Below are 22,090 nucleotides of genomic sequence, written 5' to 3'. Positions count from 1 at the left end.
AGCCTGTGTTCCCCATGCCCTCCCCCTCTGCGAGCCCCAGCTGCCAGCTATGAAGCTCTGACTTGGGGAGAATGAGATCCGGGTTGCCTCTGAGGTCAGTTTGCCAGATTTAGCAAAGAAAATTCATAGAGTTGGTGAAGCTGGAATTTCAGATAATTAGTGCATGTCCTCAATACTGCATGGGACACATACTTATACTAAGACATTATTCATTGTTTATGAAATTCAACGCTAACTGGGCATTCTGGATTTCATTGTCAGCTCCTCCCTAACGTGCTGGTTGATCCAGGCAAGCTTTTCTGGGTCTCCAGAAATCTGTGAAAATGACAAGACTGAGCACAGCTGCTCACTCTAAGGCTCTGTACCTCAGCTCCACTGGAGGAGAGAACGACCGGGCGAGCTCTCCAGCGATGGTTCTGAGCAAAGACCAGCCTGGGAGATTGACACAAGGCCTTGAAGGTGCAGGAAGGAGGCCCGAGGAGGTCCCTTGACGGCTCCTAAACCCCTCACTCTGCAGAACAAATGTCTCCACGTGGCACAAGCTCCCTGGGAAGTGACATAGGTGGAAAACCACCTGGGTTTTTTTTTTTTTTTTTAAACTGTGGTGCAATATACACAAAATTGACCATTTTAACCACTTTTAAGTGTACAGGTCAGTGGCATTAGGGATAGTCATATCCCCACCACCCATTTCCAGACATTTTTTCATCATCTCGAACTGACACTCGGTCCCCATTAAACACTAACTCCTCACCCCCTCCTCCAGCCCTTGGCAGCCACCACATTGCCATCTGTCTCTATGAATCTGACCCCTCCAGGTCCAGCATATGGTGGAATCACGCAATATTTGCATCTACTTATTGCATGTAGCACACTGAGGTTCATCCACGTCGTAGCATGGAGCATGGAGCATGTAGAACTTCCTTTCTTTCTAAGGCTGAACAGAGTTCACTTCATATAACATTTTCTCTCTAGAAAGAGATGCAGAAAACCACCCAGATACACTCACTCAGTATTCTGGGCTCTAATGGGACAGGAGGGAGCCCCTGTCCAAGGAGGGCTGGCTGAGGTCACTGCAGCTGGGGACACTGGTCGGGGGGCAGAGAAGCTGAGACAACCCTCTCCCCAGAGCCCAATTTGGACCCCTGACGATTTTATAGGATTCATCACCTCCTGGGGGCACTTCTCTCCATACCAGAGGTCCCAGCAAGAAGCCAAAGGCAGATATATGGAGCCCTCCAAGGAGGCTTTATTTTGGCTCTAACAATACCACTAAAACAGGGAGTGATTTATCAAGGGTGAGGATCAGGGGAGGGAGAAGAGTCAATTCCCATTTGGCTGCAGGCCACGGGCTGAGCGAGCCTCTTGGCATCAGTGGGGCTCACAGACAGAATCCCAGAGGGGACCCACAGGCCCCTTGGCAGAGGTCACAGGCCGCACTGTCCGTAACGGGGCTGACGGGGTGGTTCCCAGGGTTGGGGGTGAGGCTCGGTCAACCGTGCTGCAGGGCCTGGTATAGGCCGGCACTCAGGAGGGGCAGTTGCTTTCCATAGGCAGCGCTCAGGAGACAGCCCCACTGGATGGGTGTGTTGGAAGTCTGTCAGTGGGGCGTGGGGGATAGGATTCATCTAGATTACAAACAGGACTGATCTGGCAAAACCAAAGGAGATGGAAATCGAGAGCCAGACAAGCACCTTTGCTTTCTCTGGTCAGATGCCCTCAGGCCACCTGCTGAACCAGTGGGGTGTCCCCATCCCTGGGGGGAGGGGGACTGGGGCCAGAGCAGGTGCTCTAAGGCGGAAACTGCCCCCAGGCTCAAAGGGTCTGAACGCCACCTTGTCTGGAGGAGGGGTGGCGGTGAACATTTCATCTGCTAACAACTTTGGGTTTTGTAAACAGACCGTTTATGTCTCAACCAACTGTAAACTGGCTCCCTCAGCCCCCTGGTCTGGTCTGGAGGGAGGGGAAGTGATCACCAGCTCACCTCTAATGGAAAACCAGCCCCTCACGCAGCCTGTGAAGGTCAAGGCTGGGTTTTTACTGAAGGAAAAAAAAAGAGCAACGAGTGGAAGAGGGTCAGAGAAAGAGGAACAAGGGGAGGCACTGGCCGCCCTGCTGACAAGCGTTAGCCCACAAAGAAGACAGGCTGCTGGCTGCAAGGTCCCTGGGGAAGGGCAGAGAGACCCACCGCACGCCATGGTCTGAGCTAGTGCTTTCCACTCATCTTTGGGTCCTGCCTCTGCCACGTACTTGCAATGTGACTCTGGGCAAGTTGTTAACCTCTCTGTTTTCTCATCTGCTGTTGTGAGACATTTGTGAGTTAAATAAAACACACCAAGTGCTAACCACTGCATCTGAGATATGGCGAGCAGTCAAGAAGCATTAGCTTGTATTCTCACACCCCAAGAAGAGTCTTCTCCAAGTGTCACTGCCCTTGTTATCAGTATTATTAGTACTGCCAACTGTTAATCACAGTTCTTGTGGGAGGTGACACTACCCTTAGGTCACAGATCAGCAAACAGAGGCTCGGAGGGGGCACCATGCAGAGGGCTGGAGTCAGGACTCAGGCCAGGTAAGTCTGCCTCTTGTGTATGGAAAGGGGAACTCTGGAAGAATCTAGAATCTTATGTGAGATGTTTGACTGGGTACCCTGAGCAACACCCCTGCTGAGAACTGGGAGACAAAAACCAAGAAAATCATCAGACTCCACCTAGACACATATCAGCCCTTCCCGTAATATGCTTCGGTTTGTTGGTGGCAAGTTTAAAACCCTCAAAGGGTTGAGCCTGAATAAGAGTTCTGGAAAGACGCCATCCCCCCATCTCAGCCTCAGAAAGGTCTCAACTAACTTTTCTTTGATCATGTGTCACTGCCAGGGTCTTTGAGAAAAGCCTCCCCCCTCACCACAGGCTATCAGACGGAAGCAGAGAGAGCCTAGGGAGGAAGAGGGGAACCTCTTCTCTTTGGAAAGAGATGGGCAGAGACCCCTGACATGGAATCTGGAAAGGAGACCCAGATTTCAGAAAGGCAGACAGTCCAGGTTGCATCCACCAGAGCCTGCCGTCTCCTACGAACAGAAACCACTGTACTCTACAAGCCAAACTCATCCTCATCACTTCTACATTGGGAGGGCATGATTCACCTACCTGGAATAGAGGCATGTATGCAAAAGTAAATCTACCATATCTAAGAACTTCATTTAATGATGATATAAGTGAAGTGAAGTCGCTCAGTCATGTCTGACTCTTTGCGACCCTATGGACTGTAGCCTACCAGGCTCCTCCATCCATGGGATATAAGAAACATACTAATAACCATGGTTAGGAGAGTGCTGAATGTGGGCATCATACTTAGCTTGAGCTTCCTAGCAGCCAAGGTATAAAGGGAAACATAATAAATTATGAAACCTTCCACCTCTGATGAAGTTGAAAATACACAGGAATTAGGCTTGAGACCAGATGTGAATTTAGGCTCCATCACTCGCAGACCATGTACCCACAGGCAATATTTAACCTCTCAATACCTCAGTTTTGAACCCTTATTAAACAGTCTTAACAATACCGCAGGATATTAGGGGAATCAAATGAAATGTGTGTGTGGCAACACTTTGAACATTACAAAATATCTTACAAAGATCTTACTTATCAAGTACTCATATTAGTTCTTCAAGAGAAGGAAAAAAAAATTTTTTTTCTATGCCTGTTGCTTTCACTTTGAGGTAGTCTGGAAAACATCTGATCACACTACTGTTTGCACAAGGACCACTGAATAATAAAAAGGACAGTGGTAATAACCACAAGTTTTGAGCACTAATTATGTACTAATTATGTAATTAGTTGTTTGAGTTAAGCAACACTAACTGATTTCAGTCTTCACAGAAATTCTAGACAAGGGTACTATTAGTGTCACTATCTTTACAGAAATGGAGGGAGAGACTAGACCAATCCTCTGCTCGTTCCCACGAATATGGCACTGAAGATCTGAGAGGCAGAATGAGCTGGTGGTGGGCAGTAGACCATATGGAAATAAAGGCTCTAGGCTGAAGGTACTGTTTCAAGGTGGCTATGCGTTCTGTATGTGAGACACAGAAGGAGAGAGGGAGTGGCGGAGAGAGACCAGAAGAAATCATAAGTAGCAGAGACTCAAGGGCCAGAGAGAGTGCTGGAGAGTCACAACTGAATCCTTGATCCCGTGGTGCTGATGGGGTGGGGGCCAGGCACAAACCTAAATGCCCTTCCTGCCCCAGAATTTGCTGCTGTAATAAATTTCCCTTTTGTTTTAGCACCTCCGGGTGGATTTTTATCCTTTGCAAGCAAACGTGTCCCAAGGAAGACATGATATGAAAGAGGTCATAAAAGCAAAGAATGCAGATGTTATCCCTGCATCCTTTGTGCTCAGCCCTGTTCTTCTGACCCCTGGGAAGCTAAGCCTAAGAACCCAGGCTGAAGAACGGAGGCAAGAGGAGATGCACACTGGGGTCTAGAACATGCACTGCCGTTTTAAAAAGCCACGAAGCAGCACCCGACCAGCTCACAGCACACTACACTTCCTGTTTGTGTGAACTGGTTCTGTTTTTTTTCCAATTAGATTTCTACTCACTGATCCTCTCCAATGTTTTTTATTTCTTAATTGAATAGCAAATCAAAAGGAAGGCGAAGGAGAGCTCGCAGTTCTCCTCCCTCAAAGGCCAAGAATCTGTTGGCTTTGTTCAGTCTTGGCACTGACCTCAGTGTTTCTTACTGTTCAAAATTAGGAGCTGCAACAATTCATCTTCAGAGGAAATGGGTCCTGGGGAGACCAAGGGCAGACTCACCCAGCTAATGGGGTTACAGTGGCTGCAGCTCAGTCCCAGGGTATCCACATCTTGCTGAATGGGGGGACATAAATGGCAGGCATGTCTGGCAAGAGGACCAGAGTCTGGATGGGTAGGCTGAGTCACAGCCCTCAAGGGGCGATGGGCACAGAACCAAAGACAAACATCTCAAAAACAGGGCAGTGATGAGTGCCCAAGTCCTCAGAAACTCAGGTCACGTGCTTGCCCTACTCTGACATCATCAGTCCTGGCCCTGCCTCTCACGATCCTGAAGCTGTGAATGAGTTTATCGCCTCTTCCTTGGTTTCATCTTTCTTGGCCATGAAAAGGAGAGTCAGGTTATCTGTTACGTAGGAGAGAAACACTGTATGGGTAAAATGCTTGGCACACAGTAGGTCCTCAAGAAATGAGAATGGGTATGATATTCTGGGTGCCATCTGCCTGCTCTGGAGGTATGTTTCAGGGGGAAGCATGTTTCCTGGGGCCCTGGATGCCTCCAGCCCAGGTTAAGGGAAAAGTCCACTCACTCAATTTACAAAAAGCAACATGTTTATACAAAAAAACCACAACAGCTTCAGACCCCAAAGTGTAGAAGAGCCTGGAAGGCAGAGAAGGTCTGGAGAGAGGGACTACTTTTGAGAGGCTATGGGGCAGGGATCAATTTCTAAAGTATTTGTACTTTTCCTCCAGAAATGGGTGCCCGGCAAAGAAAGCTGTGACCAGGATTGCCGTGTAGGAAGTGGCTTGGGCCCCGTGGTTCCTGCAACTTCTGAAGGGAGTGGAACCCATGGGTCACTTGGTCACCCACCTCCCTGAGCATCGTGGGCCACTTCTCTGGGCAGCTCATCTTCTGTACCACCTCCCAAGGCCTGCTGGCCACTCAGTAATGCTTCATTCTGAAGAACACTTAAAAGAAACGAGGAGTCCCAGCTAAAAGGGGGTGCTTATAACTTGAAAAGTGCTGATACGCCAACCAGTCATTTGCCCTGAAGTAGGTATTAGCTACAGCAGCATTTCTTGGAATTAAAAAGGACTATGAATAGACTGTTATGCTGTGTCTGCAGTCAGGAGCTTCCAGTTAATGGCAGGAAGCCTATATTCCTGCTGGACCGCAGCTGGGGGGTGTGTGTGTGTGTGTGTGTGTGTGTGTGTGTGTGTGTGTGTGTGTGTGTCTGTGTGTCTGTGTGTGTGTGTCTGTGTGTGTGTGTCTGTGTGTCTGTGTGTCTGTGTGTGTGTGTGTGTCTGTGTGTCTGTGTGTCTGTGTCTGTGTGTGTCTGTGTGTGTGTCTGTGTGAGAGAGAGAGAGATAGAAAGAGAATGAATGAATGGCAAGGGGACGGTGGATTGGATGAATGAGTAAAATCGAAGCAGGCATGGTGACTCCTAGAACAAACACACTGGACCACTTTGTATCTCAGGCTGTCATCTGGAGGGCCATCCGGGGCTGTCATCTAGAAGACAGGGCATCAGGGAGGTATTTTGGCACTGGGGTGCCCCCCATTCTGGAACCATGGCAGTCAGGTCAAGAGTCCTGGGGCCAGGCCTGCAGCCCAGGCCTGGCTGAGCCAGAGGACAGTAGAGGAAGAGGCCAGAGTCAAAGCTGTGTCTGTTCTATACCCTCGACCTCAGTGGCTGTTGATGCGCCAAAGAAGAAATATGTTGGGTTCCATACACCCTAGAAAGTCAGAGAACCTTTGCTGACAGGAGCACTTCTCCTGCACCTTGTCCTTTCAGCTTGTAGTAACTTCTGCCTTTTTGCTCAAGAGCCTCCCTTGTCTTATTTAATTTAGACACAGGCAGTAATGAGGGCCGTGTCTGCTCCACTCTCATCCATAAGACTGAAATTTCTCATTAAGGAGATCCTGGGAGACCAGCCGTGTATACTCTTTCAAGCGTCACACCTGCCTGCCTCTTGCAGTCTTCAGGCTGGCCCTAAATGAGTCTTGGTGGCAGGCGGGAAAATGCCATCCAGTTCTCCTTCTAAATAGCAGTGATTACCTACCTGTAAGGAGGAGGCGTGGGACTGAAAACAGCCAACACTCCTGAAAGGGACTGGGGGGCCAGGTATGTTGTGAAAACGTTCATTTTTCTAAATTAATTCTTCACCAGTAACACATAGTGAGGCAGTTTGATACAGAGAAATAGCCTAAGCAGGGCACTAAGCAGCCAGGTAAGTCTGGGCTTGCCATGGTAACATTCCTGGCCTCAGTTTCCTAATCTGAGCAATGGGTATTAAAAAGAAACCCTACTCTCACAGGTAGATGTGCACCGGAAATGAGGTAAAGTGCATGAACAGCAGAGAAGCAGGAGAGCAAACCAGGGGCGAGTAGTGGTCTAGAGTCCAACTCCCTGGTTCAAATCCTAGTTCTGCCACTGATGGGCTGTGTGACCTTGGGTAAGTCACTAAACCTCTCTATGCCACGGTTTCCTCATCTGCCTAGAGGGGTGACAACTGTACCTACCTTAAGGGGCCAACACGAGAATTCAGTGAGTGCCCTTCCCACAGTGAGTGCTCAAAAAGACTGACCTGGAGCAGCAGGAATGCTGCTGAGTGCAGCTAACGCTGGGCACATGGGAGGGGCTCCCTAAACATTTCCTGATTGTGATTCTGGGCTATTATCCTTTATTAAGGCTGGTTTTCCTGGCACCTGCCACCAGCTGCAGAGAATCACCATAGCACAGGCTGGGGTTGAGCATTTCAGGAAGAGCTACTGTAGAAGAGGTGCTGATTGAAGACCTTAATCTTCCAAATATGGTTTGGGGAAGTTAGAGAGTCTCTGCCGTAGCTTTCCCATCTTCCTGAATAAGTGAAAGCTGCTATGGTAGGTAGAAGAGTTGTCCCCTAAACGTCCACTCCATAATCCCTGGATCCTGTGAATATGTTTTGTTACCTGGCAAAGGGGGAAGGAATTAGGGTAACTGATAGAATTCAAGTTGTTAATCATCTGATTTCAAGGAGAGTATCCTGGATTATATAAGTTGGCCCGATATAATCACAAGGGTTCTTTAAATGGGGAAGAGTTAAGAGTCGATATCAGAGTTATGCGATATGAGAAAGACTATTGCTGGCTCTCAAGATGGCAGGGGACCATAAGCCAAGGAATTCAGGGCCCCTTACAAACTAAAAACCCCTCATTTTAGCCAAGTGAGACCCACATCAGACTTCTGACCTCCTGAATTGTAAGATGTATATCTGTGTTGTTTGAAACCACTAAATTAGGAGTAATTTGTTATAGCAGCCATAGGAAATTAATACGGTCCCCAGTGTTTCCTTCCTGGCCTGTGAACCCCTAAGGAGCTGAGGAGCACACAGAGACTGCTCTTCCATCCCACATTTGGAGCAGTATTATTGACACGTACTCACTCATCCTTTTGGCAGATACTTTCTGAGAACCTGCCACATGTCAGACCCGGCACTAGGTCCTCGGGACCCAGCAGTGAACAGGACAGACAGGCCCCCTGCTCTTGTGGAGCTCAGAGACAAGAGTGGACACTGACCTTGAACCGATATTTATAGGAGACGATCTTAGGAACCCTTTTATGGAGCCTACTACATGCATGGCACTGTGCCACATATTAACTCGTCTGATCCTCACAAGCCCTCATGAGGAAAGTACCGAGGCACAGGTTACCACCCCCATTTTACAGATGGGGGAACTGAGGCACAGAGCTGGATGGTGGTGGACCAGATTCGGAATCCAGGCACTTTTGTACACTCTGCTGAGTTGCATCTAAAATGACAGGGAACGGGGATCATCCCAGAGAAGACACAGGCATGACTGTGGCCCCCAAGATGTCCCTCTGGCCTAGAGAATGACAAGCCCCCATTTAGAGCAAGTGTCTGTGATTTGGAGCACGTGGGTGTGAAAGTGAATGCTAAATAGGTTCCCAGAGCCCTTGGCACTCCCCATGCAAAAATAAGCACCACCAGATCCCCAGGAGCTGGGGGCTGCACCTTTCTCCCGTCTTGGCAGAGACCCCACGCCTGAGCCCGAGCAGGGCAAGCCAGCCGGCAGTCAACAGGCCTCTATTGACTGTTCATTTTCTGCAAGCACAAGGCTGTCCATTTAAACGCTGATCCAATACGGCTGTCCGTTGGGTAAGCTCATCGAGAATTCCTAGGCTGATGCTCACTCAACAAGAGACAGGCACGACACACATGAGCTCATTTATCCCAGCCACAGCCTGCAATCCCAGACCCATTCATCCCAGAGCAATATTCCCCGAGGAGGGTGGGGGCAGGGAGATAGAAAGGCTTCCCACTGGGGGAGGGGGAGCCACGGCAACTGATGTGTGAGAGCAGGGAGGAGGGGGCTGCAGCATGTGGAGGCTGCCCTGGGAGCCTCGCGGAGCGCCAGCAGCCTTCAATTTGCTCCCCCAACACGCTGCCCCTCTACCTCTTGGGACCTGAGCTCCCATATCCATAAAGTAAGGAACAATAATAGCACCTGCCACAGGAGTGGTGGGGGATAAATTGGGAGACTGGGATTGACACACACCACTATGTAGAAAATAGATAACTAAAAAGGACCTATTGTGTAGCGCAGGGAATTCTACTCAATACTCTGTAATGACCTATAGGGGAAAAGAATCTAAAAAAGGAGTGGATACATGCATATGTGTAACTGATTCACTCTGCTGTACAGCAGAAAATAACACACTGTAAATCAAATATACTACAATAAAAATATGAAATAAAAATAAGAACATGTTTTGTGGATTCAAAAAAACATCTTACCTGCCTGAAGGGGTCAGGGAGGCTTAAGTAAGACAATGTGAAGTGTTCTGCTGGGCGGCTGGCACCTAATGACCACAGACAGCATGAGCTATGTTTATGTCACGCAGAGTCTTATTTAATCCCTCATCATGGCTCAGAGAGAAGAGAACACCGGTACTGTCTCTATTTTACAGATGAGGACCCTAAGGTGCCCAGACGGGCTAGAACTTACCTGTGGACTCCTAGCAAGTCAAGAGCCCGGGCAGGATTCGCACCCAGGACTCAAGACTGGGTTCCTCCCATAGCTCTGCCTCTAGCTCAGATGCACTGTTTATACATGGTCTAGATTTGAACACCAGACCATGGTGTTCTCTGGTTTTAGCTCAAGGTCTTTGAAACAAAAAACTCTGTAAGGGAGGCACTGCAATCACACCCATTTTACAGATAAAGAAACTCAGGCACAAAGAATCTGAGTGACGAGCTGGGTGGCAGTGGAGTCAGATGTGGAATCCCGAAGTCTCCTTGTCACCTATGAAGCTGTATGTAAACTGTATGCTCCCCTATCACACAGACCATGTACTAGGGAGGGCTCCTCACCACCATCGAAGCTCACTCTGAAGAGAAGCTTTCAGAGGCTGAGCCAAGTCAAATGTCAAACAGCGCTGTGTCTGGCAGAGCTCAGAACTGTTGTCGCCATGAGCAGCATTAGCAGCAGCAGCATCAAGGCAAATTCGATTCCTAACGTTTACTGAGCACCTTTTTATATCTTCATGCTCTTCCCCATGCATCCCTCGGCCCCTCAGACCTCAGCCCACCCGGACAGAGAGAGAAGGCACACAGTGTGCAGAAGGTAAAACCGGCCAAGCCCTGAGTCATCAGGGAGCAGACGCGGCTTTGCACTCAGCTCTGTCACCTCCCACGCTGGGGCCTTTTTCCTGGCACCTCAAACCACTCAGCCTCTGGCATTTGTGGGAGAGGCAAGAGGAAGCCCCTCTACACAGGGGACTGCCTCCTGATGGGGCCTTCAGTCCGTTTGCTCACACGGAGTCCTGAGGAGTCCCTCTGGGTGCTCCTTCACCGTGCGCTTGGTCTGGCCTTTCAGACTGTAACATGAACATCAGTGCACGTGCACAGCCCTGGGTACCGCGCTTGAGACGACCACACTGCAAAGCTCCAAGACATCCTTGGGGGAGGCAGGGGCCATGGCGCTGCCCATTAGGCATCCTGATGGCACACGTCAGGTCAGGGAGACTTGGAAGCAGCTCTTTCTGCCCAGGTTCCTTAAAAAGCACAGCGTCCTGACTCTCAAGGAGATCCTGCTGCTGGAAGGGCCACAAAGGGCCCGCTCAGGGTGGGCTGGCAAGAATGCATGCAATGTGTCTACTGTCCAGCTCCAACTGGACTCTCCAGAGAACCCAGAGATGATCATACTCAGTCAGCTGTGAGCTTTGTACTGGGCACACAATCAATGTACAACCAAAAGGTATCATCTGTTCCTTTTGCCCCTTCCCTCACCAGGGAAGATGAGTAACTAAAAGAGGGGCTCTGAAGGCAGACCCCAATCCTGGTTTTGTCTCTCAGCTGGTGTGGACCTTGGGGAAACCTGGGCTCCTGTGTCTCAGGTCCCTCAGGTGTAAAATGAGAGTCATGATAACAGCACCGACTTCACAGAAATCAAAGGACACCATCTGTATAAAATGCTTGGGGACTCCCTGGCAGTCCAGTGGTTAAGAATCTGTCTTCCAATGCAGGGAATGTAGGTTTGATCCCTGGTCGGGAAACTGAGATCCCACATGCCACAGGGCAACTAAGACTGACCTCCACCATTAGAGAGCCCGCGACTAAGACCTGACGCAGTCAAATAAATAAGTAAATATTCAAAACAGTAAAAAAAATAAATAATGCTCACGCAGTGCCTTGTACAGAACAAGCACTTAAAAAAATGGGAGCTCTCAGTGTGACTTTTCATCCTAACAACTCATTCCTGACCCCACTCAGCCCAATCTTCATTTACCCTCACACCCAAAAGATTCCCTGGTAGAGAGCATGGCAATCCACACCAATATTCTTGCCTGGAGAATCCCATGGACAGAAGAGCCCGGAAGGCTATAGTCCATAGGGTCGCAGAGTCGGACATGACTGAAGCAACTTAGCACGCACGCACCAATCAACACATTTCTAACATGACTCCGCTTTCCTAAACTACGTCTGATGTCCATCATTCTGTCCCTCTCATAAAGTTAACTCTTTGGGGTCAGAGAAAGCATCAGATGTACTACACTGAAGTGTCAAGGAAGATTTTCCCGTCCATGCTGGCTTCTCATTTTTCCTTGTTGGAGAGAGACAGGGTAAACGGGTCAGAACCTGAGCCAAAGGTGAACTCAGAACCAAGCGATGTGAGGTTTTCATCAAGGTTCTGTGTCTTAGTTGTTTCCTTTCAAAGCTCTTTCCAAAAGCATCCTTCATCTTCAAAGAGTCTGGTTGGCAACTCAACTTTGCCCTTTGAAGTCCCTTTTACATTCACCCTTGAAGGCACTGCTTAAAAAATGACACTGCACATGGCTGAGAAGAGAGTAAACTTCTCCCCTCCTACTTCGGCCTCCACCCCTCCCCCACAAATTTGGATTCAATTATAAACTGGCTGATGTTGTCCTTTGGTCCTTCCTAAGAATAATTGCAAAGTCAACACCAAGGGCATTAAAAAGAATGAGCCTGGCTGTTTATTCACGGAGGAAGGAAAGGGGGACAGTTTCTAATACTATTTTCTAGCCTCTTCTTGTGACATCTTCGTCAGAGGCTTCAGGATAAATGTGCCAGCAAACAGATCAAAACGCCAGGGTAATTCTGCAATGTCAACTTTCTTAGTTTTTTTTTTTTTTTTTTTTTAAAGTGTTTGCTATTTATTTGGATTCAAATGGTGTTTCAGCCGGGCAAGAAAATACTGTGACCTCCTACGAAAGCAAGCTCATCCATAAGCGAGTGAAAAAAATCAAATCCTCTGGAAAGTTCAGGCACCGTTTGACAAGGGAAACGTTTAGAAAGCATTTGTGGGGCATCTCAGGAAATGTATGCAGTGGACAAGCCCATCTTGGCATGAATATGATTTTACTGAACACGACACGGTTGCTCCAGGGAAGATGTGAGAACACGATCTCCGTCTGCTGCAAATATTTTATAATTGTGTCAGGGTATTGAAATGGAAGTTTCCAATGAAGCACGAAGCTACATTATACATGCAACAGCTCACTACAACGCAGGTACTGGACTATAGGCAGACTGTACAAAGGAGACACCAAGAGCTGAGTGGCCTAACGCTTAACCCGGACCCACAATCCCCCCCAGCCTGGCCCACATCCACAAGAAAAGGTTGAGTTTTAGGAGATGGCAAAGAGGTTTTACAGTAGTTTATGAGACAGAGGTACTGAAGAGCCAAAATCCCACCTGCAAACACACCTCAGTTGAGAGGCTGGAGGCTTTGCCCTTTGTCTTAAACTGAGGGAGGGGGCCTTTAAAATCACTGAAGAATTTAATATATGTGCCCCCGACCACACCATGTGAGAGGCCACATCTATCCGGCGTCAGAGGCTCAAATCTGTGACTTCCAAGCAGCTTTGACAACAAGTAAGAACATGTGCTGAACTGGAGATCAGCCAGCCCGCTCAGCTTCACTAGGGAAGGGTTGAATGTGTCTTCCTCAGGACCAGATACCCACCCCCACCAGCTCAAGGAGATCTCCAGCAAGGCTCATCCCTGGGCCGCCCACAGGGTAACTATGGAATTCTCAGTCCTGAGGAACAAAGTGGCAGCAACAAGCAGAAAAAGAGCCTTATTACGGAAAATGAAGGTGAGAAATCCTTGGGGACTGAGAAGTCTCCAAACAACCCACGAAAGAGAGAGCCTGCCGGGTCTAGAGGGAGCCAAGGCCGACTCAAGACTGTGTCACTCATGCAAGAACCTTCCTGCATCTTTTCCACTTCTCCTGCCCGTCCTCCACCCCCCACCACCACTTAAAAGCACAAGAAGAACCTGCTCCAGCTGTAGGAGAGGCCTGCTGAATGGGGTGGGGGAGTGTGTGTGGAAGAGGGCTCGACTTTAAATGTGAAATCGAAAACCCTCTTTTCTGAGATAAAATCCACATGCCTTACAATTCGCCCATTTAAAGGGTCCTGTTCAATGGGTTTCAATAGTCACAGAGTTGGACATCCATCATCACAATTCATTTCAAGACATTTTCATTACTTGAAAAGAAACCCCGTTCCTCTCAGGCTCTCCGTAGCTATCACCTTCCAGCCCCTGGTCCCCTCAGCCCCGAGCAATCATTAATCTATAGTCTGTGTCTATGGATTTGCCTATGGAATCATATAGAATGTGGTTCTCTGTGACTGGCTTCTAAGTGAAAGAAGTATATGTGCTGACCTGATCCCCTGGGCCTGCAACTTTCTGCGCTCTTTCGGTGGGCCACTAGAGTCCTTCCCTCAAAGGGAAGTGGTCAGGACAAAAGGAGATGTCCCCAGTTAACCTCTTCGTGGCTCTGCCCTGAACTGGAAGAGAAACAAATCTCCCAGCATGCCCAGCGGCAGGGCTGTCAGGATTCGAGTAATGTCTGTCCATCCCTCTGATGAAAACCTCTGTGTCGGTCTCCTCCACTTGCTTGTCCCCAAGGGCACCTGGCATGAGCCAGGCACATATCAGAGGGTCGATAAGCATTCATTGCTGGCTGATGACAGACAGGAAGCAGAGAGGAGAGGGGGGCCGTGCCCAAGGAGGGCCTCCGGCAGGTTTGTGGGCAGCTCACAGGTTCTCCACATGTGGATGGATGCAGGCTCAGGATGGCCAGGAGGCAGCGCCAGATGGCAGACCAACTCTGCTGCTCTCTGGTTACGTTTTATGTGTTTCTTTGTTTTTCAGTTTCTTTGTCACTGACATCTGCTGCTCTGTGTTGTTCTGGAGGCAAAATGTAAAACAGAAAATACTCGGGGGGTACACGGTTTCTCCCCATCTTGGCTGCTCTGTTTGGATGTGCCATGTCTTTGGCTCAGGACCGCCACCCCCACTCCATCCTGGTGACCCCTTCTCTTTCCCTACGTTCATGACTCTTGTTATCTCCTCACCGAAGGTGAAACTGACACAATCTTTGCAACTGATGTGCATCAGTGAATCCCAGGGAGACCTCAGGGGACCCCAAGGCAGGTAACATGGGATTCCCCACACCAGAGCCTTCTGGACACGGTGAAGCTGCTTCTAAAGCCTGAGGGAGAGTGGATCCATCCGAGAACTCACAGGTGTCATTTCAAAGGGAGATCTTTCAATGGCAGAGAGGGTGGTTTTCTAGGGAGAGCCTGGCTAGCTCCTCAAGAATTCAGACTGGCATTACTCCATAAATTGAGAGAAACGGCCCCAAAGGACAGCATGGGGTCGTATGGGCTGGGCGGGGCCACATGGGGGAACTGCAGCCTTGGGATATGGAGTGTGTGACAAGCGTCACCAGCCACTGTGCCCACACCCCCCTGCAGATCTTAGTTCTCCTCTCAGGATCCTGCCAGAGGATCCTCTTGTTACAACAGAAGCGTGGAGGGCCATGGCGCTGGTCCAACATCACCTAGAGAGAGTGGCACAGTGGGTCCTGATGCTCCTGCGGGGGCAGCCTGTGAGGCGGCCGTGCCCCTTCTCAGCCTGTCCCACTGCCTCATGAGCCCTGGGAAGCAGGCGTTACCCACCCCAGTTCCCAGGTGAGGGATCAGGCTCCGTGCGATGGAGTAACCTGACCCAGGTCACTCAGCCAGTCAGGGGGAGTTCAAATGCAAGTCTGCCCATCTGCAAAGGCTGTGGACTCTCCTGGACCGAGTGCTGGTCAGGGGCAGCCTGGGCTCTGCAGGCACCCTTGCCTGGGTGCCCCTCTGAAAATGGCCTGGGAGTCTCCAAGGTGGAGGGGGTGGGACAAGCACAAAGTGGAAGGAGTAAGAACGTTCCTGTGTGGATGTAAGTGTGTATGTGCACGCACAAGCCTGTCCATAACTGTGTGTTGTTTCTGTGTCTGTGTATACACGAATGTTTGTATCTGTATCTGCCAACGAGCCGTTGTATGCATGTGTGCTTGTATTTATAGATATGTTTGTATTACTGTGTGTCTGTGTGTTCCTGTCTGTGGGTACATATGTGTGTGTTTGTGCGTGTACGGAGTGTGGATGTGTCTGGGTACCCACGTGTATGTGTTGGTGTGTGCTTGTATGATGGTGGGTGTGTATCAGCGAGTGTGTAAACAAGCCCTCGCATGTCAGCAGACTTAGAAGACTACGTCGCTTCTGCGGTAGAAAGTTATTCATTTCTTTCAGCTAATATGAAACAAAGGAATCTTTTCTTAAAGTTCTACTTTGGGGCCCCAGAATGTAAACTTTATGTGACTAGGTTTACAGTCTCTGAGGGAAGAAAGTGCCTTTTGAAGATCAAGTCTGAGAAAACTAAGAATTCACTGCTGTTTCAAACTTCTCTGACTACTCCACAGTGGAAAATAAAGTATGTCGTTGCGTATATACGTACAGCATATATGTATGTACATGTATATATTTTTCTTAAAACAATACTTATCCTTACCATGTGTGATACACTCTGATGTTAAATTCTTTTCTATTTCATTTTTTCAAATGCCAACTAAACTGATGTCACAATTCACTAATGGGATATAACTTGCAGTTTGAAAAACACTATGCTATGCTATGCTAAGTCACTTCAGTCGTGTCCGACTGTGTGGCCCCATAGATGGCAGCCCACCAGGCTTCCCTGTCCCTGGGATTCTCCAGGCAAGAACACTGGAGTGGGTTGCCATTTCCTTCTCCAATCATGAAAGTGAAAAGAGAAAGTGAAGTCGCTCAGTCATGTCCGACTCTTAGTGACCCCATGGACTGCAGCCTACCAGGCTCCTCTGCCCGTGGGATTTTCCAGGCAAGAGTACTGGAGTGGGGTGCCATTGCCTTCTCCGTGAAAAACACTGGTCTATAGCAACTCTTCCCCCAGCTCTGTATAAAGTGACTTCATCCATCCATTTACCAAGTACACATAAAGCAGTTACTATGTGCCAACTACTAGTCTAGGTTCTTGGGAAACAAGTTTCCTGTGCTCCTGGCACTTTCATTCTAAAGGAGAAAATAAACCACAAACCCCAAAACACTGAAGACAATTTTATGTGGTGACAAAATCTCTGAAGGTAATTCAGTGCTTGGTCAGGGAGGACTTCCTGGAGGAGGTGACCCAAGTGATGAGAAGGAGCTGGCCATGGCAAGAGGCAGGGGAGAAGGGCTGGCCAGTATTTTCTCTGCAGTCTCTGCTATCAAAGTTTAGAAATGAACCTTGACTCAGATACTGGCCATGATTCTATCCATCTTTATCTGGCCTCGCTCCCTTCTCTCCTTTCAGATACATGTTGCCCAAATACTTCACATCAAAATTTGACAGCCCTACATGGGCACATATTCATTCTTTCCCTGGAACATTTGAAAATAACATTTGGTCTGATTAACTCTGTTATTAGGACAAACTCCTGGAAGACATAGTCAATCTCGTGGAGGGTAATTCGACTGGTCAATAAGGCTCAGAAATGAAGGGGCAGAGACCAGGCAATGGGGCTCAGAGACCACATGTAGGAAAGCTCAGGTCAAAAGTGCCAGAGATGGTGGGCAAGCTCCCCCCTCTCAAGGCCAGCACTGCTTCTCCAGGGCATCTGCGTGGCCAGCTCCCTCTCTGCCTTAGGTTCTTGCTTACATATCATCTATTCAGCAAGTCTCCCCTGCCCACACTAGTTAAACCCCAGCCCTTCCTCCTGACTTTCCTGACTTACCTATTAGACCTCTTTATCTGGTTATCCAACTCCCCATCTAGAACAGTAACTCCACAAGGACAGGGGTTTTTGTCACTGTCATTCCCCAGCTGGTGCTCAATACATGGCTGTTGCATGAGTCAGTGAATAACGTTGCTATTTCCTGAGCACCTAGTAGGTGCTGGGCTCTGTACCAACATGGTCTCCAGTGCTCACAGAAATCCTGCCAGGTGCGTACTATGATTCCCACTTTAGAGATGGTAAGATAAAGGCTCAGAGAAGCGAAACAAACACAGTGAATAAGCGATGGATTGGGGGCTGAAATCTGGGTCTCCCTGACTCCAAACCCACAAGGCCTGACGCTTCTACCCACAAAACAGGAATGCTGCACACTAAGTGTAGTAAGTCAGAAACAGAAAACACCATATGATATCACTTACACATGGAATCTGAAATACTGTAAAAATGAAGATATCTGTGAAACAAAGACAGACTTACAGATGTACAGAACAGATGTGTGGTTGCCAAGGGGGAAGTAGCTGGAGGAGGGAAGGACTGGGAGTTTGGGATTAACAGAGGCAAACTCTCATCTACAGGATGGACAGACACCGAGGTCCTACTGCATGGCACAGGGAACGCTAGTCAATATCTTGTGATAAACCGTAACGAAAAATAATATATATACATATAACTGAATACCTTGCTGTACAGCAGAAATTAATACAACACTGCAAATCAACTACACTTCAATAGAATTTTTTTAAAAATTAATTGTTGCATAAAGCAGATGCCCCAAACCAAGATCCATCCAAGAGCAAGCTCCGTGGGCACAGAGCGCTGCTCTTCGTTTTGCCTAAAAAGGGGGTGTTGCTAACAGCACCAAAGATGCTTCTATGACAAACAACCAGATCACCCCCTCTGAGCAGGAGGGCAGTTTCACAGTGTAGTTTTATTCATAAGCAGTTTCCATGCATTTTGTTTTCCAACACACTGGGGCCCATGGAACACAAACAGGCAGAAACCATGCACTGAGTACCCCCTACTGGGTGCCCTGCAGTGAAAGCTAGGTGTGCAAAGCTGCCCCTAGGGGCGGTCCGAGGGGTCAAGGGGGCCCAGGGAGGGGACACAACAACCTCCCATTTCCCTCTGTACCTCAGGGACAAACAGCTGAGGTCAAATTAACCAGGGCAGACCTCTGAGGGCTGGGGTTCTGGGACACCTACAGAGTGGTTTTGCTTGGGGACAACAGCTGCTTCAAATTAGAAGCTACTCTGAACAGAGAGCAGATTCACGAGGCTTTTCTGCCCTGGAAAGAGACCAAGGGACTCGAGCCACAGTCTTGATCTTTGGACTCTTTAGGGCAAAAGCTTCTAGGGGAGGGGCCAAGAAAAGAAAGGCCAGAAGGGCCGACAGCTGAGGCAAAAGGTCCCAGCTCTCGAACCCTACCTGACCAGCAACAATTCCCAGAACCGGAAGTGTGCAAGATGAGGGGGGTCAGGCCCAGCACAAGGGGTCACCTCTGCAGGGAGAGCTGTCTCCATTCCGTCACCTGCTCCCTCTCCCCACAGCCTCGGCCACCCCACAAGCCTGCTCAGGGGTTCAGTCCCTGCCAGCACTCCTCAGCTTTGATGGGAGTCTTTGAGACATCAAAGACTTCCCTGATGTCTTTGAGCTGGAGCCAGGAAGTAAGGGTGAGGCCCTGGGGAAGACCCAAGCCAAGGTAGCTCCCCAGGCTGTTGGGGCAGTGCGGACAGGCACAAAATTTTGCCTCCAGAAGACACAGAAACGATGGGTTTCCAACTTTTCCCCAAACTGTTAAGTTCTCATAGTCTGTGCCAGGCAGGGTGTCCACTGCTTTACTCTGGTCATCTCTATATTTTCAGTTCAACAAACGTTTGAGTTCCCATTTGGTGACAAGCCAATTGGGCCAGGCCCTGGACGTGTAGCCCAGTGACCAACCTGAGTGTCTGCTATGAATGAGGCCCTAAGGATCCATTATAAGAATGGAGCAGTAACGAACAGCTAATGAGCCAGGCACTGTCCTGAATGCTTTCCCCATGTTAGCTCATTAATCCTCACAGCATCACAAGTGATTCCTCAGCAGAGGCCTGAAGAAAGTGAGGAAGCTGACCAGGAGTATATCTGCGGAAGCAAGGCCGATCAGATGTGTGCCTGGCATGTTCAAAGAACCACAGTGAGCCTGCAGTGGGGTAGGGAACGCCAGGTACCCCAGGCTTTGGGGAGGACCCAGGCCTCCACAGGGAGGTGGAGACGTGAGTGCAAGGATGGCAGGATCCCACTTATACTCTAGAACAGCTCTGGCTGAAGCAGTTGAATGTTCTCTGGTGGAAAAGGATGGAAGCTACGAGAGTCCAGGCGAGACTGGAGGAAAGAGACGGCGGTCGGGTGGGGTGGGGGAAGAAGCCAATGCATTCCTGGACTATACTGAAGACAGAGCTGAGGGGAACTGCATACGGGTTGAACATGTGGCATGAAAATGGAAGTGTCCAGGTGGGCTCTGAGGATTCTGCCTGGAGCAGCTGGAAGGAGGGGGCTGCCACGACCTGAGGTGGGAGATGTGCGCTGAACAGCTTTCTGCAGTTTCTGGCATGTTAAACATGCAGTGTCCAATGAAGACATCCAAGAAGCAGATGGAAGAGAAGACTGAAGTCCAGGGGGCCCCTGTGTCAGCCAAATAATACTCTGAACAGGAACTGCCGGTGCTTCATTCAACAAATACCCGATTGTGTGCCTACTATGAGCTGACACAGCTGCAGCAAATGTAGCCAGAAACAAAAAGTCTTGGCTCTGTGAAAGCCAGCAGGCATGGGAGGGCATGATGACAAGGGAAGACCTGGGAGAACCTGGAGATCAGAGACCCAGGATCAGCCCTGACCACCTGCCTGCTGAGCCCCCAGGCGCCCCGGGGCCCAGGCCCCTCCCTGGGGGCAGCACCCAGCAGTGCTAGTGCATGAGGAGGACCTGGACGCCAGGCTCGCATCCAACCTGAACGGAGTCCAATCTGCTGGAATCCATTATCGACTCTTGCTGACCCGCTGTCTGCTCCTGGAAACATGTCTAAACTGCACTGCCTGAGCCAACACCAGCTAAGACGAATAACAGGGGACCAGTTAATGTCTCCACCGTGCTTTCAGACACTGCTGGGGGCAGGGAGGGATCTGGGCAGGAGCTGAGGGAGCAGGGGAGAGAGAGGATCCACTGCAGCAGGCTGGAGGTCATTCAATCTCCTGGGAAGAAAGGCTGCCTCAGCCCTTCTGAAGCTTCCTGACGGACCCTGAGGCATCACCTGGGCTCAGTCCTCCAATATCCATCCCAGAGGTCTGCATTTTTGTGGCCACGTTCAGAGCTCAGGTTTGGGGCCACCAGGGTTTCTGACCTCACTGGCTGTGGTACTCTGGGCAAAGGACTCAACCTCTCTGTGCCATTTCCATTATCTCTATATTAGGGCTTCTGTGAACTCTTACAGAATTGCTGAGAGGATTCAATTAAATAGTAGAGCGTGACCTAAAATGCTATCGGTCATGCAGTAAGCACTCCCTAATTGTTAGCATTTATTGTTTACCAAGCGCCTGGAATATGTTGGCATTAGACTGTCTTTGAAGTGGGCCACAGGTAACCTGTAAACAGCAAGGAGAAGGAGACGCTACTGTGACTTACCCAAGGTGGAGAAACTCTCTCCAAGGATCTCTGAAAACGGAAAACAGAAGAATTTCTCAGGCTGCTTGTTGAATGAATAAAAGATGGACTTTCAGAATCCAAGGTGAGTGTGATGACCACGTGCTTGGAACAGCACGTGGATCTGTGAGTCCTGCCCGCTCTAGTCCAGCCTGGCTATCAGGAGCAACTGCCTGCTGAGCCCACCCTGACCCCAACCCCAAGAGAGGTTGGCTCAGAGAAACAGTGGAGCCCAGGACTTGGGGAGGGAAACCCAGGATGGTCTGTGGCCAGGGCCACTCTGTGTCCCTGCCATGCCCCAGCCCCCATGTGGACACCAGGATCCATCTTCCCTGCCCAGTCCGAGCAGAACCAAACACGCTAACAGGACTTTGAGCAGACTAGGTTCCAGCTTCCTGTCTGATTTCCGGCTCCATCTCTGACTTTTTCCTAAAGTCTCACCTGGAGGGACCTCACCAGTCTCTCAAAATGGGGACTGTTTCTGATGCTGCACCTTTAGCCTCTCCTAGCCTCATGCATGACAAGGCGCTCCACCTACCCTGGCAGCCCAGCTTTAACCCCCACCAGACCCCTGATACTAAAAGAACAGCCTACCCACAATGTGCCTGAGGGGTACACTTCACAGAAAGGGGGGCCTACTGGTTTTAACCTCAGTGATTTGTTTTTACCTGGTCTTCAATAATGTTGGGGAGGAAAGTGTCTTATTATAGGAAAAGAAAATTTTCAGACGCGTCAGAAGAAATGACCCCATCACTTGAATGGAGAGACCTAGAGGTGGGAGAAACAAAGTGGGCTTATGGGCGGAGCCTTGAGTTTAGATTCAGCTCTGCCACTTGGTAGTAAGTCAACCTTGGGCTCAGCCCTTGAAACTCAGCTTTCTCATGTGTCAAATGGAACAATTATAAAGATGAAACGAGAGCATGTATATAGCCAAAGTATAATCAGACTAGACTATGGCAGGCATTTAGCATTATTATTATTATTTTTGTTGTTGTTACATTTTTTGCCTGGTCAGCTCCTCTGACTTTTTCTTTGTGAATCTTATGGGTACTCAC

General features: G+C 49.3%; 1 protein-coding gene across 5 annotated transcripts in view; it reads right to left on the bottom strand.

Moving 5' to 3' along the window:
• Positions 1–22,090, bottom strand: part of CHST11 (carbohydrate sulfotransferase 11) — a 305,169-nt gene that overhangs the window by 36,801 nt on the left and 246,278 nt on the right. For 3 of the 5 annotated variants that reach the window (XM_059886490.1, XM_005206630.5, XM_005206631.5), the window contains exon 3: positions 21,018–21,047. The exons of the other annotated variants lie outside the window; for them this stretch is intronic. In XM_059886490.1, coding sequence (XP_059742473.1) covers positions 21,018–21,047 — 30 coding nt within the window. The remainder of the gene's footprint in view (positions 1–21,017; positions 21,048–22,090) is intronic. 5 annotated transcript variants of the gene reach the window in all.

Source organism: Bos taurus, chromosome 5 (genome assembly GCF_002263795.3).
Source record: "Bos taurus isolate L1 Dominette 01449 registration number 42190680 breed Hereford chromosome 5, ARS-UCD2.0, whole genome shotgun sequence".
Taxonomy (NCBI): Eukaryota; Metazoa; Chordata; class Mammalia; order Artiodactyla; family Bovidae; genus Bos; species Bos taurus.
Note: the sequence above shows the minus strand (reverse complement) of the source record. Positions and strands in the feature narration are given on the sequence as shown.